General features: G+C 46.0%; 1 protein-coding gene across 5 annotated transcripts in view; it reads left to right on the top strand.

The window, feature by feature from the left end:
- TNS1 (tensin 1) overlaps nucleotides 1-15402 on the top strand; it is a 116254-nt gene that overhangs the window by 76576 nt on the left and 24276 nt on the right. For all 5 annotated transcript variants that reach the window (XM_053471586.1, XM_053471585.1, XM_053471588.1 and 2 more), the window contains one exon: nucleotides 886-1002. In XM_053471586.1, the coding sequence (XP_053327561.1) occupies nucleotides 886-1002 (117 nt within the window). The remainder of the gene's footprint in view (nucleotides 1-885; nucleotides 1003-15402) is intronic.

Here is a 15402-nt window from a genome sequence, read left to right as displayed (position 1 = left end):
ATAGTAAAAACCAATTGGATGTCTGTGGGTGAACAGCAGAGCATGAGCAGGAAGTGGAATTAAGTAAACTTCCTGCTTCCAGTAGAGGCAGCCGGGGGAAGATGGAGCCAACGCAAAAAATGGACTCTGATATGCATTTTACATGAAAACCCAAAAGCGCTGAAGTGTTCTTTCCTGAATAAAGAGTTCGCCGCGCAGGTACAGTCCCAGAAATCGTTTTTACGTAAATATTTTTAGAAAGTTTAAGCCCTGCCTAGTAGGAAAAAATGTTAATAACTTAATAACAAGGCTGAAGGTTGCGTTTGTTTGAAATGGATGGAAAAGTTTAGTCCTCAAAGGGATTCTAAGAGAACTTGATTACTGCGGCCTTTTAACCCAAAAACAAGTGCTTTCCCACACACGCGTGTACGCCCGGCCGGAGCAGGGAGGATCACACTGAGTATTAATCACGCAAGATATACGTTTATACATTTCAAGCGGAATACTCGGGTTTGGCTTAGTGGTTTTCTTCTGGTGTAATTGTGCGTGCGTGCGTGTGTGTGCGTGTGTTTGTGTGTGAATGCGTGTGTGTGCATGCATGTGTGTGTGCATGCGTGTGTATGTGTGCATGCATGTGTGTGTGCATGCGTGTGTGCTATGTTATGGTTGATATCCCTGAGATACGTTGGATTTACCCCTCAGACACCTGATCCGCAAGAAAACAGGCTACTGCATACCCCCCAAGTGCCCCTATTTAGTTTAGCCAGTCCCTCTATAGACCCCCAAACCCCTGATGCCCCCTCGGAGTGTTTGTGGGGTATGAGGGTATCGCAGGGTTCTACGAGGTGTGTAGAAGTTGTGATCTGACGTTATGAGGTTATGAGGCTCGTTGTTGTTGTTCTGCAGGGATGGAGCATTTGGAGAACGGGCCGAGCGTTTCTGTCGATTACAACACGTCGGATCCGCTCATCCGCTGGGACTCCTACGACAACTTCAACGCGCACCGCGAGGACAGCCTGGAGGGTACGTGTTACACGGGATTATAATCCCACTTCGCTCATAGGGGGCCAGTTTACCACGAGGAGCGTTTAATGGAGCGGCGGGGGCTCAGTGCTGGGCCGGGGGTCCCTCCGGATGTTCTTGGAGATTTTGGCTGATATGATGTGGGATGTTGGTTCTCGACAAAAGCAGAAATGTACATTTTTAATGACTTGGTGAAGGAGTTTAAACATGCGCGGGATAGACATACGGCTCCTGAATCTAAGACGAGGCCAACGACTGATTAAGGTTTGACTCTTTACAGCAGGAGAAACGGGCGACTAGACGGGGGCCGAATGGGGCCGATCTGCCAGAAGTAGATCCTTAGGCTTTTAGTTTAGCAATAGTTAATTAAAATATATATAATATTCTTTTTTCGGTCTGCAAAATTCAGCTTGTTATAAAATAACATAAAATGATCAGCTCTGTTTGGTTAAAATGTTAGAAATGTTTTTCTTTGATGTGGGGATAACGGTAAACGACAGAAAAAGTCAATTCTTGGCTTCTTATTTGTAGCCATTTATTGCAACATTTAGTATTCCTTCTGTAAAGCTTCGCTTCTGATTGGCCGACTGCAATCACCAGATCCGTTTCCACCTCAAAAATAATATATCGGCCAGAAATAGCGGGAACGGGAAGCGTTACCGCCGTCCAACCCCCCCCCCGAAAGTGAGTGAGGATTGCAGAGGACGCGGAGGGCAGGGGTGTAAGTGACTCTGGGGAGTGTGGGGGGGGGGCGTTGGACGTCTCTGCTGGTGGTCTCGTAAACCTAGGAGCGGAGCGGAAGGTGAGAAGTCATGGGATAGAAGCGGTGCAGGTTGTGCCAAGGCAGCTGCTCGGCCGTGCATGACACGGAGGGCGTAACACGCTTTGTTTACACGGAATTGGGGAAACCTCCCCTTCTCTACCGGACGGGGGATCCGCTGACTCCGTCAGTCATCCCGAGAGAACGTTTATTCAACGAACTTTATAATGAATTCTTTTAAACTAAACATAAACGCGTCTTTCGTTGAAATGAATACCTTTTATTTTGCCAGCATAGAAAATGGAAGATGATTCCAAATGAGGAAGAGACCTCTGAGGTCCCAGGAGCGGATGTAGCTTTATATATTTTTCTTTGGTTGCCCAATAAACCGTATTCTCTTTATTCCCCGAACCTCGAGTTTCCGGGTAACATTCGGAGGGCCGACTCGGACACGTTTCTCCCGAAAGGGAGCCTTAAAGTCAATCAAGTCTTGATGATTCTGGCGACCTTGGAGTAGAATCTGGCCCTTGCGGCCCCCGCGCCGTCACAGCGTGTCCCTAAAACAAGCGCTAATGGCCTCTGTGAGTTAAAACGGTCCCGACGCCTCCAGCTATTTAGAAAGTGCAGCCCGTCGCGTCTGAGAGGGGCAGGTGCAGGAATATTACCCCCCAACACGCTTTTAGTGCAGACCTTTTCAGCAGATTTCCTGGATAAGGTCACCTGTGTTCAAGCAGGGATGGAACCCTGAGAAAAGCACCAGACATCCATAAAACCCCGAGCTGCTTAACCATTAAATTAAAAGCGATTAGTCTGTCGAGAGATTACTGTGTCTTTAAGACGTGTCCTATGACATCATAATTCTTGCAGTAGTTGCCTTCTGAACTCTGCTGTTTTCTATAAAGTCCCTTCCGTGGCCCCCTGAACGCACCCCGGACCCCCGGAGTCTCACGACATCAGGAATTCAGATGCCGGGCTTTACATTAGGATATTTAACGAGTTGCCGTAACTCTCCCGCGGCCGTATAAATGTTCTTTCTTGTGGAGCGGCTCACGTCAAGAAGTCTGAGATGGAGAACAGAATACGGTAATAAAAAAAAAAAAAAAAAAAAAAAATGAATCAACTGAAGCAGGAGGAGCTGGACCCGGCGGCCGCTGAATAAGTATTTCCATTCTCCTGCGCGGGAGGGACTTCCAGCAAAGGCCTCTCCAAATCTTCAATGAGGGATGTGAGAAAAAAAAATATGCGCTAAGTGGGCAAAATCGGGGGAATTTGTGTCTCCGGGGACGCTGCTCGGTCTTAATTGAGGTCTTGTAATGAAAGCGGTGGGGGGGGGGACCAGAACCCCCCCCCAACAAATTCCATTCTGCGCTGGCAAAGATCAGCCGGGGATTAGAAGGAAGGAACACAGCGCGGACTTGTTCTTTGCTGGCAGCGAGGAACAAAAACAAGGGGAAAAAAAAGGAAAAATAGAAAATAAATTTCGTTGGGCCAGTTACAGGGCGGTGATCTGCCTGAGGATAATGTGAGTTCTCCAACAATTTTGCGTTGAGGTTTTTTTTTCTGTTTAAGGTCACTTTTTGTTACATTACTGAAGCTCTCAGCAGAGGTGGTAGAGGCTAATACAGTGGCGGAATCATCTATTTATTGAGATATAGAGGGTGGTAGATTAGTGGAACAGCCTCCCAGCAGAAGTGGTAGAGGGTAATACAGTGAGGGTATTAAACATGCATGGGATAGACATACGGCTCCTGAATCTAAGACGAGACCAACGACTGATTAAGGTTTGAGTCTTTACAGCAGGAGAAATGGGCAGACTAGACGGGGGCCGAACGGGGCCGTTCTGCCGGCAGGTTCTGTGTTTCTGTTTGTATGAATTTGCTCGTGTCCCCCCCCGCTCCTCCGTCGCTATCTGTAACGGCTTCGGAATGTGAGGATAATAATAAAAGTTTCCTCCCCGTCAGTCTGGCTTTAAATAGTTGTGACGGGGGGGGGGGGCGAATTGGGGGGGACACACACAGCGCGTCCGATCCTTCCAGCCCGGTCTTAGGAACGGAGCCAGCGCCGGCTTTTCCCGCAGATCCCAAATGTTCTCCCGGGTTAAATCCAGCTTCCCGTTTCTGTTCTTTACTGCACTCGGCTCTCCTCGTGGAGCCACTCGTAAAAATGTGGTGGGGGGGGGGAAGTATTCGTCGTCTTCGCTCTTCCAAGTCTTGTGATTCCTTTTAATAAGAAGGAAAAAAAGGTTAGATTCATCCAGAGATAAGAAGCGCCTGATAAGACGAAAAATGCAAACAATCTCCGTAATCACAGGATCGGATGAGACTCGTACGGCGGGAAGTCTCTGCATTCCAAGGCTTAACGGCTTTTTATTTTTTTATTTTTTTGTTATTATCAGCCAGCCAGTTCCACCGTTGGCGTGAAGGCATGCAAATGGTTAAATTGCACCACTTACAAACATAGTGCCGGTTTCGGAGGGTAGGAGGTTACGTGGGGTTCGGCAAAACCATCTTAATAGCAAGACCCCAAGAATTTTTATTGGAATTTGTTAGAATTCTGTGGTCTGCTGATTTTTAACGATAAAGTTTTTTAACAATATTTATTAAACCCGCATTTGGGCAAATCTCTAGATTATAAGCAATCTACCATCTTTAGCGGAATTTTCATGTTTTTAAATTCATCTCAAAAACATCATGTCTTTTATTTGTTTTTACGAGAATTTAACTGTCTTGTGTTTATCCGGTGGAGACAACGCCAGAGCTGAATGTGAGTGGAGGTTCTGTTGAAGGACAAACTCAAACTCCAGAATCCAGAAACAAGTAGCCTCCAGGCGTTCTCGGATACAATGTTTCTGAAATCAGGAGAAATTAGCTGAGATGTTACTCGTTTCTCTGACTTCTGGTAGAATCGTATTTATAAGAGGTAAAAAATATTCTCCTTTCTTCTTGTGATGGATCACGCGTCCTATTCGTCGGGACGCGCTAACCGAAGCCGTCCAGCGCTTGGCAAAATGTCCTGTAACAGGGTTCTTTCTAGGGCCAAAAAACACAGAATTCTCCATCCAAACAGGAAAGAACGTTATGTATGACACCGCTGTCTGGAGTCAGGAGACCTCGAAGTCCTGAATCCTTCTTGGAACGTGTACGGAGTCATCGGCCGAGTCTCGTTGTTCAAGATTTGTGGCGCAATCGTGACGGCGACTCAGGTGTGTCAGAGCGGCAAAATAACAAACGCTGAGGTGTCTCCAAAATATGTGTTGTTGGTTCCCTTGTGAAGAGAAAATGTTCCTTGCGCTTTGGTTCTGGGCTGTCCTTGTGGTCAGGATCAGACTGATCTGTTGATGAAAATGTTTCTTCTATAATGGCACAAGTGAGTAAAAGCTTCAGATGTTCCTGTAGGACAGACCAAGTCGATGTCCGTTCTTGGTTGAGTTCTTCTCCTTAGATGCCGTCTCCAAAGTACATCCTCTGAATAGAAGATGGAAAGTATCTTTTTATCAGTAATAATCCAGCTCCTAATGTGGATGGATAGTTGACCAAGGCCAGATCTAACCAGAGGACTCCACTTTTTAATTGGCCCAGCAGCAGACAAACTGAAGATACTTAATCTATACCACCTTGAGTGTTCCTCACCGACTGTTCGTTCTGTTCTAGATCTGTTCTAGATTTCCAGCATTCCATTATTAAAACTGACTTAGAAACTGCTAAATCTCAAAGGATTAACATAAAATACCCAGCGTAAATTGGGAGAGTGATTCTAGCAGGACCTGCTTTTAAGGAAAAATGTTTACTTTTGGAAACATTTGTATCTCTGGAACACTGTACTGACAATGTAACGGCAAACGCATGACTTATGTTGGTTAGTTTGGATTAGAACGCCCCCCCGAATGTTTAATGATGGAACATCTCACGTATTTTCAGATCTGCTGGCTTTTCTCAACCTGTCACTTTTATCCAATCGGCAACCTCCTCTCTTCCCCAACGGCGCTCTTTATATGGAGCTACGGGCCCCGAGGACTCCGATTGGCTCATACCTCTTGACTAATTGTAAATATTCCTTCGGGTATTTCAAAACATGTTATCGTTTAATCATTCCTGGAATATTTTAAGAACGTTTCTTAACTCACTAATGGAACTGCTGACCCAGAACATTAACAGAGTGCACGGCAATAAATCCAGAAAAGGAGCAGCCTTGCCCTAAGTGGTTACAACTCCTTAAAATCCTATAATTCCCCAATTCCTATGAAATGTTAACTACTTGTTGGGGTAAATTGTCCTACGGTTTAAATTGACAGGGTTATCAGCTTTATTGTGACCTCGGTTTTGGTTATATGGTGTTAATAACTCAGAATGGTGCATCTTCTCCTAGAATCATAAGCTTTACATCCCTCCTTAGACCTTCAAGGGGCTCTATAGGATGCCCACTTCTATTTACTGGTTGACTCTGGCCAGAATATTTAATTGGGGATCTCTTTGGGTCAATGCATATTTTCAAAAGTCATCAAAGCTGGAGCCCAAGGATAATGGAGACACAGAAACCACCGAGAAATGATAATCCTCATCAGGAAGACAACTTCGTAGATTCGTAGACTCCAGTTGTGATGTTCTACCAGCCATAAGGCAAGGACTGCTGGGTCATACCAATCTTAATATCTGGGTTCTAAGACTTTTATTTTCTCAAGAATAAACCGATGATAATCGAGACGTTTCTTCCATGTGACTGGATTCATTGGTACATCTCAGATCTTCACAGCTGGTTCTTGGCTGGAAAGGGGTCCTCTTGGCTGATGGAGAGAGACCGTTTAACCCAGCCCTAGGTGTTCTCCCTTACACAAAGCTGTTCTCTTGGCCAGAGATCGCGGGGCTGCTTTTAGCAAGGCTTGGCGCCGGCGTTGAAATGCTACATTTAAATTTACCATGAAATGTCGCTACTGTCTGGCTGCCAGCTCACCTTCTCCTTCGGGAAACCGGCAGCCCATGAGTTTGTGAGTAGATTCCAGGTAGAGTTTATTTATCTCGGGGACTATGTCATGTGTTACTACGTAGCAAAAAGTGACGTCACTCACTACGTAAAGACGGGGGTCCGAAAATGACTCCAAAATATGGATATAAAAGTGCCATATGTTTGACTGGCGTAGAATAGAAGATGAACGGATTGTTCTGGGCACACGGTGTTCCTTCTGGATACTAAATGGAAGAATCTGATTATTTTGGTGGGGGAGCTCACTTTGCGCATATGTAAAATCTTGAGACGTTCTCCGGATCAGATGGTCCCAAGGATCCAAAACGCCCTGTTACACAGTTATCCATATCGAATGATACAATGTTTTTAAATTAAGTGGCCTCTACAATTCTTTCAGATTTTTTGAAGCCTATCGACACAGATTGAGTAGAAATAAGCCGTATTCAAACCCAACCTTGTGTAAATGCCATGGGATGTACGTTCGCTTCCTTTTCTCAGGATTTCCATGGTTATTCCTCCCCGTTAGCAGCAGCTTCCTGTTAACAAGGTCCCAACAAGAGCTTGCTGGTTGTTACGAGGATCCAATGATCCACAGAAAACAAGATCAAACTTTATCTGGATCCAATAAAAAATTATTTTGTTGAGCTGATATCGCATAAGCGTGAGATCCCAGTGGAGACCTGGTCTAGGATGGAGAATGGTGATGGTGAGGGCAGGGTGGTATGGGGTAATAGTTTAGGTGGCCTGTACATGGAGGTAAATGAAAGTCAAACATATGGGGGTGGAGCGATGTGGTTGGGGTAACTGGCAGAGGGTTAACACGGGGGGGGGCAGCGATAATGATGGGGGTTTTAAAAGGAGAGAAATAATGGACTTTCTCTAATAAAGCTCTTTATGACCTCAAGAACCGGCTCATCAGCTGGACTCAATCTTCTTTTTTGATTGGATAAAAAACTTGCCAGTTCTTGCCAGACTTTTTGTTACTTTGTGTCTCTTCCCAGTAGGAGTAAATAAACCGAATTCTCCGGATTTTGCTCTAGAAACGTGATAATATTCCTCGTTTCCCTGGAATTTGATTGTAGAGGATTTGGTTTTTGAGTATTTTCTGCTTCCCGTCGGACACAGGGATTTCTGTCTTTGTTCTTTCATCTGTGAACTTTGAAAGTGAATCCGTTTTGGGCCGGAGAAGGAAATAACGAAGATAATGATTCGCTTGTGTTTTTTTTTTTTTAAATCTGCTTCATTAGAATTCTTCGCAGGGATTGTCTAAAAAATGTCAGAATAACCCCATTCACCGGGGGGGAAATTTACATAATAAATGCAGCTCGCTCTCCGGCAGCGGCGGTAATATATGTAACGAGGAACCCGCCTGCGTGGGGCTTTTGTGCGGTGGAATTCAGGACAGTAAGAAGATCTCATTGCATTAACAGTGCCTCCTGCCCTTTGGGAGCCCCCATTAACCCCCCCCCGTCGCGTGACGTTCACCGTATTCGAGTTTTCGGTAGGAAAACACAAAGGTCCGCACCGGCCTTGCCCTGCCCGTGTCATGTACGGCGCGGCCTTCTTGGCTATTATATGTTATTGGGGTTTGGTTTCCTACTTATAGGGGTTTTATTTTTCCCGTGTTGCCCCCATGATTTCTCACAGGTCCTCTTTTCCCAGCAGGGCATTATTCACTAAGCCCCGAGTCTTGGAGTTAGGATTTGCAGCTCTGGGGAACTCGGCTGCACTCGGGTGGGATTTATTTCTTTGTTTCTCAAACAGAGTTCTGTTGCACGGAGTCCCCGTTGACCCGGTTGTACAGCGCTGGGGAATATGGTGGTGCTTTATTAACCAATACTTAATAATAATCTCAGGTGGAGAGCAGAGTTTTATCTCTGAATCCGTGAGTGAGGTTTTCCATGTTTTTTGGTAGAAACCAGTTATCGCTCCATTAGGGTAATTCTCCAAACATCGCTACATTGGGCAGGAGCAAAAACGGGGCAATAATGAGTGGAGAATCGCACTGCCGCTGCGTGGGGGGCAAATTGCTGCCCAGGAGGCCAAGTAATCAGAACTATGGCCGTCCAGGGGAGCCGCCCTCTTTGAGTAGCTCCATGATATCAGTGGGTGGGGTGGATGTCATCGGTGGGTGGAGCTAAATTGACAGTGGGCGGGGCTTGTGACATTGTGGGTAGGGCTGGTCCTAGAGGACGGCTAGAGGGGGAATAGCCATGGGGGGGAGTATCGAGTGTCCCGCATTTTCTTCCGGAAATAAACGCTGGCGTCTGCACCGAACCGGAAATAGCCTCGTATTTTTGGGACGTTTGGAGGTCTGCTGGATTCAGTAACTATAAAAGTGAAAGGATCGCAATGCTGCAGAAGATGTACTGCGTGTATATAGACTGATTCTTCCTTAAAAAGGAGTTAAAACCATGAATTATCCAGATTGTTATCCCCCCCACAGACTCGTTACTAAATATTAAATTATCTGCAATTAACTTCCGTGTATTTTGCCAACATTTGTTCTTTTTTTTTGTCAAATTCTCCTGTAATATTTCCTTGAAATTCACGGCTTTTTTCCCGCTTTCGGCTATTTAGAGAGATTTGTGGCTTCTGTTGAATTTGACATCTGCGCTTCACACAGGGGGAGTTAGCTGTATAGCTGCAAACTGTCCCGTTTCACATCTATTAACTAAACAAATAAAAAAACTCTTGGCATATAGTTATTCCAGAACAAAGGAAGTCATTTTAGTAAAAATAGTTAGTTTAATAGAATGCAGTTTTGGGTACTTCTGCTTTAGGGGGTGTGGTTAAACGTGACTGGAGGCGGGGTTTTATGCAGACTTTTTATGTGCCCTATCACTGGGTATTTGTGTAACTGAGTGGGGTATTTAGAAGAATAATAATGGGGTTTATTTACCCCGTGTAATTTATAAAGCCTGTTTCTATACACATTATCGGGGCTTTTAGGGCAGTAGAACCCTCCGATACCCTCATACCCAGCAAACATTCCATTATATGAGTCACCCCCGAAATTAACAATTTTGAAACTGCAAACACCGATAACGTCATCCCTAATACTTTTCCAGAAATATTTTGTTACTCTTGTAAATTTTGCCTCATTCATAAATTATACCGGGAACACTTTTATTGTCATGTGACACAAATGCAGGCACTGATTGGTGGTTGCCGTAGGAACAGAAAAAAACCTCTGAAAATTTATTTTTTTTAAACCTGATGAAATCATATAGAATTCAAGGTCATATTCAGCAAGGTTTGCTTAAAATACTAGAAGGGGGCCTTTAATGTTTAGAGTAATGTCACCGTTAACTCTTCGCACCCCACTGGTACTCCAAGGGTTATAAGCACAAGGAATTATGGGGAAGGCTCTGGATTTGGCAGCCATGGGTTATATGAGAGACACAACAGGCTGAATGTTCCCCAAACATCTGGATTTGCTCTGCTTACAGTATGAAGCCCCGCGCATGTTTGCAGAGAGGTTTAGTTTTCGGGGAGGACTTAACACCGAGCCGAAAGAGGCATGAAGTCAGGGTGCTTGGAACGTGGAGTTCGCTCACAGGAATGTTCCTGCTTCCTCGCAAAATGACACAAAGCAAGCTTTTATTTATTGTCATCATTTTTTTTTCCCAGCCAGAGTCAAGGTCATTTTTTCCTCCCCATTGAACTATTAAGCATCTCCCACGGTATCAGCTGCTGAATACGGGAAGAAAGAAAAAAAATGAAACATATGTTTTTTAGAATATTTGAGAGAACCAGAAAGCGGGTTTAATTAACACAAAATGTTTCTCTCATTAACAGAAAGTATTTTAAAACGTTCCATTTGGGGTTTATAGTCGCTGCAGCAGGAGAAACGGGCGACTAGACGGGGGCCGAGTGGGGCCGAGTATCTGTGTTTAGCTGATTGGACCATTCCATTGGTTGCCATGGTGATAAGACCATTTTCCTTTGCTCCAGAATGATTTTCTTTACGCATAACACCTACTTTTGGAGAAACGACGTGCAGAAACGTTTTGTTTTAGCGAAAGATGCGTAACGATCGCATTTATTTTTTAAAAGTATATATTTTTTGTAGCTTTGTAGATATTTTATAAAAAGTACCAAGTACACTAATATTCTTATTCTTTAATCTGCTTTTTTTATGACGAGTAACTAAATCCCGAAGAAAAACAAACAAAAAAAAAAATTCTGATTTCCACCTTATAACATTGAACCCCCCCCCGACTAGTAACTTTTTCGGCTGGCTAGTAAATCTAAGTAAAAATTCCCCAGCCCTTTCATTTGCCCCGGCACCAGCTCCCTGCCCCTGCAGCTGTATAGGGAAAAAGTTGCCCCCCTGCAGTTCTTTTTCTGCGCTGATGTCATTTTTAAATGACTTGGCTGCCGGCTGACAGACCAAACCCCCGGCATCCAGCTGGCGGGGCTGACAGAGCCTCTCTCTCTCCCAGTACGAGCCAGCGGCTCCCAGTGGCAGACACTCCTCCCGCTCTCTGGACTTGGTGCGTTACAATGTATCGGAGAAGCTTGTTTACAGCTCACATCCCCTCCCGGAGCTGAGCGAGCGAGCGAGCGATCCCGAGCCCCCGGCAGCCGGTGAGTCCGACCCCGACAGCTTTCGCAGCCCCAGACAGACCTTTACAACCATCTTTTCTTCTGGAGCAGCATGACACGCTCTTTTAAAGCCCCCAAAATCAGGTGTTTAGCCAAAAAAAGATACTTTTCTTTAAAGATCCATCCAACTCGATCCATCAACGTGATTTAATGGGGAAAAAGTCTCATTTTAACCCAAATAATGAGTTATTTTGCTTTTCTTTGCCTCCAAAGGCTACGTTCTTAAATCTCGAGTGTTCTTTTTCCTTCTTGTTTGCTTTTTTTGGGTGGGAGGCGGATTTAACTGACTATGTGGCAGAGGCATGCGAAGGAATGTATTACTCAGAGCTCTGGCACTCAAAGAGTTACATTCCCCCCCTCTGGCACTCTAAGAGTTACGTTTCCCCTGAGACCTGCGATGTGTACAGTGTTGTCTGGTTAGCTTGGTTCCAGATTTTGGGGTATTTCCTTTCCTTTCGGGGCGTTACTTTACCAAACCCACTTAACCCCTTAAAGCTTTTAACCCATGAAGAGGGACAGAGGGAGAAGCGCATTCATTATCAACCTCTTTGGTACCCAAAGGGTGGATCTGCTCACAAAAAGCACAAGAAAAAAAGAGGCGTTAAGGCAGAAAAGCAGGGGTTAAATAACCCAGACTGTGCTTCCTTCCTGTGAACCTTCCCAGATCCGCGTCCCCCTGATACCGCCGTATGACGCTGCAGTGTACCCGCATTATGACATGGACGTTTTATTAACCCTTTCATGCCCAGACTGGGCGGATCGGCGAAGGGAGTCATTGATTTTTTTTTTCTTTATTCAAGGTCACCGATGGTTTACTTGTTAACGTTTTTGTTAACTTAACTGTAAACTTCCGCTACTGAGAAAGTTACAAAGTGTTTCTCCGCCGTGTTCCGAGCTCCGGGTGGGAAACGGCACAAAGTATCAGATTGTTGGCGTGGGCTGCACCCCGGGGGTGAGAGATGTTAGGGGGTCCCCCACCTCGTGTTCCCGTGTAGACAGCTTGCATACTTGTCTTTTTTAAACTGGTCCACAACATGCTGTGATGTAGGGGGCAACGAGACCGTTAGGGGTCCTTTGGTATTTAAAACAGCGGGCGGCTCGGTCTACAGAGCTGTCATGGTTAATATTCTGCATGTTCGCTGTTTCTTCTCATGGATCTGCTACAATGTTAAGTTCTGTTGGCTGGCTGAACATACTGGGAGTTGCATTTCAATATATATTTATTGACAGAATGATGGTTGAAACTGGCTATGATGTCATGTGATGTCAGCGAGAGGGGCTCCCATTCTGGAGCCTGGTACATTGCAGGGTCCTTTTGTACTGCAACTCTCATCATCCTCAGTAAGCCAAAGGCTGCGTGTGCCACAATGATCGGTTGTTGTGGATGGGACTTCTGTTTCTGTCCAGGGACAAGCGAAGTCTTCCATCCCGCCGATGTTCGTGGCGCTCCTTTAAATATGTGGAGGAGAGAAGGAATGCGATGGAAAGATTTAAATACATGAAGGAGGGGAAACGTTACCACGAGAGGCCAGAATGTAAAACTAGAGGGCCAGAGGCTGAGATGGAATGGAAGGAAGCTTTACTTGTGAGTGCGAGTGAGTGCGTGAGTGAGCGTGTGAGGGTGAGTGAGTGTGTGAGGGTGCGTGTGAGTGCGAGCGTGTGAGTGTGTGAGTGAGCGTGTGAGGGTGAGTTAGTGTGTGAGGGTGAGTGTGTGAGTGAGCGTGTGAGTGTGCAAGTGAGTGCGTGAGTGAGCGTGTGAGTGAGCGTGTGAGTGTGCGAGTAAACGCTGTAATTGTTTGCATTCTTGAGCTCGGAGCGTTTATCAGGAGTCATGCGGCTGAGCGCGGTGTTATTGTTCCCCGGATTAAGTGTAATGGAATCTGCGTGTTTATGGAGGGGATGAGCCGCCCGCAAAGTGTGTGACGGAGCTCAGGAAGTGGAGCGAGTAGGGAGAGCGACTGCGGGGCCCCGTCTCCTAAAAACCTCACGGCTCCCTATGAACAGAGACTCGCTGCGGCGTTACTACGGGGTCTGGGTCCAACTTCATACTCTCCTCTGATTTAATGATCTCTGAGCCTCCCGATGGTGCTTTACTCCCTGCTATACCAATGCTGGTATCCCTGCTTGAACACAGGTGCCCTCATTCACAATATCTTTACCTCCTGACAAGTCATGGTTTCCCTAACGACCGATATTAGAACCATTTGGCTGCCAGCATCAGCGAATCGCTGTGTGATGGGCTATTAAAGGGTTAACATGTAGAGTCCCAAAGCCAGACGATTCACATGTTCACATTACTCCTCGCAAAAAGTGTTAAAGATGGGAGTAGTCTAACAGGGAATGTTAACCCTGCAGAGTTATTTTCCGGTGCAGCTGTTCTGGCCGGTGCTCTCCCCCTTCACTATTTTTACGCTCTCCCCCTTTACTATTTTTACGCTCTCCCCCTTCACTATTTTTGCTCTCTCCCCCTTCACTATTTTTACGTTCCCGCACACTATTTATAATTCTTTTTTATTGATCTCCTTGTCACAGGACGAGACTCCGAAACATGGCAGCCGCGTCTCCCCCTCCCCCTCCCTCATTTATTATTCACGTGTCGGTTCCAGTAATGGGTTCTGGATTTTTCTGTATCGATCGGCTGATCCGGACCTCCGGGTTCCGGGTCTCGCGGTGGGATATTTCCGCCCCGATTCGTTACGCTGCTGGCTTTGAGGAGTAACGGGCCGTCCTCCCGACATCTGCCTCCGATCCTACATTTCCCTTTTTTTCTGGGTAATTTGTCCGCGTAAAACATCTGCGAGCGCAACATAGTAACCGGTGTTTGGAAAACATTCATCGGCGGCCCCTCTGCTTATGTTTTATGTCAAAAGCGGACGTTTTTAAATATTTTTTTTTAAAGAAATATTTCAGCTGGAGTTTCGTTTTTTAGGCTCTACTGAGAGGGTGGTAGATAAGTGGAACAGCCTCCAAGTAGAAGTGGTAGAGGGCGACTAAACGGGGGCCGGATGGGGCTGATCTGCCGGCAGATTCTGGGTTTCAGAGGTTGCCTCATTGCTTCAAACCAGACTTTATTTTCCTGTCACACAGATATTGGTTAGTAACCATTTAGGGCATCAATGCCACCTCCATACCACCCCCTGAGTCCTGCTCCAGTTATAAAGGACGTTCCGTGTATTACGTGATGGCTTCTATCTTTCGGTAATTCTCATTATGCGCGTCCTGGGAACCGTGGGAACTTTTGGGAAGCCATGCCGGCTGGGGGGCTTGATACGAAGGATGGGATTTCCCAGGGGCCGATATATTTACCCCTGGCGGAGGTGCAGAAACCGTACGATAAATGAAGAACAATGAGCAGGGAGAGTGAAATAAAGCAGATTGTGCGTCTCGCAGCGACAAGGAAAATAGACAGAGACAGCTGGGTGACAGAGAACAAGAAAGTGTCACAGCAGGGGTGGCAGAGACGGCAAACAGACGGGGCAGGACAAATAGACAGCTATTGGCTCAGAGATGTACGGAACGCTGGGGGCTGAGAGACAGGCGGCATTCAGCGAGACCTACGAGGGGCCGCGAGCTACAGAGACAGCCAGAAAATACAGAGAGAGAGAGACACACAGAGACAGGCGGCATTCAGCGAGACCTACGAGGGGCCGCGAGCTACAGAGACAGCCAGAAAATACAGAGAGAGAGAGACACAGAGAGCTCTATTAGCTAGAGACAGGCCGGAGACACATAGACATTCAGAACCTCATAGATAAAGAGACAGCCAGGGGCCGGAGGCACAGAGAACTCTTCTATTAATTATATTAATGAGACGGATTCCGAGAAATAATAATAAATGAGTATTTTATTCGCGCCGCTCTATAAGATTTCTTATTATAATCGGATTGGCTCTTACCATTCGGCCGCGGCCTTTCGCTTCCTGCCAATTATAATAATAATAAGGGTCAGCGATCAAAGCCGAGGAGGAACGGGGTCCCCACCTTTGTCTCCCCATCAAACCAAACTCTCAACCGACACAATGCATCGCGAAGACTTCGCTCCTGAGTGTACCTGCGCGATGAAAACCATCC

Source organism: Spea bombifrons, chromosome 7 (genome assembly GCF_027358695.1).
Source record: "Spea bombifrons isolate aSpeBom1 chromosome 7, aSpeBom1.2.pri, whole genome shotgun sequence".
NCBI classification, from domain to species: Eukaryota; Metazoa; Chordata; class Amphibia; order Anura; family Pelobatidae; genus Spea; species Spea bombifrons.
This window is presented reverse-complemented; position numbering and strand designations above follow the sequence as displayed.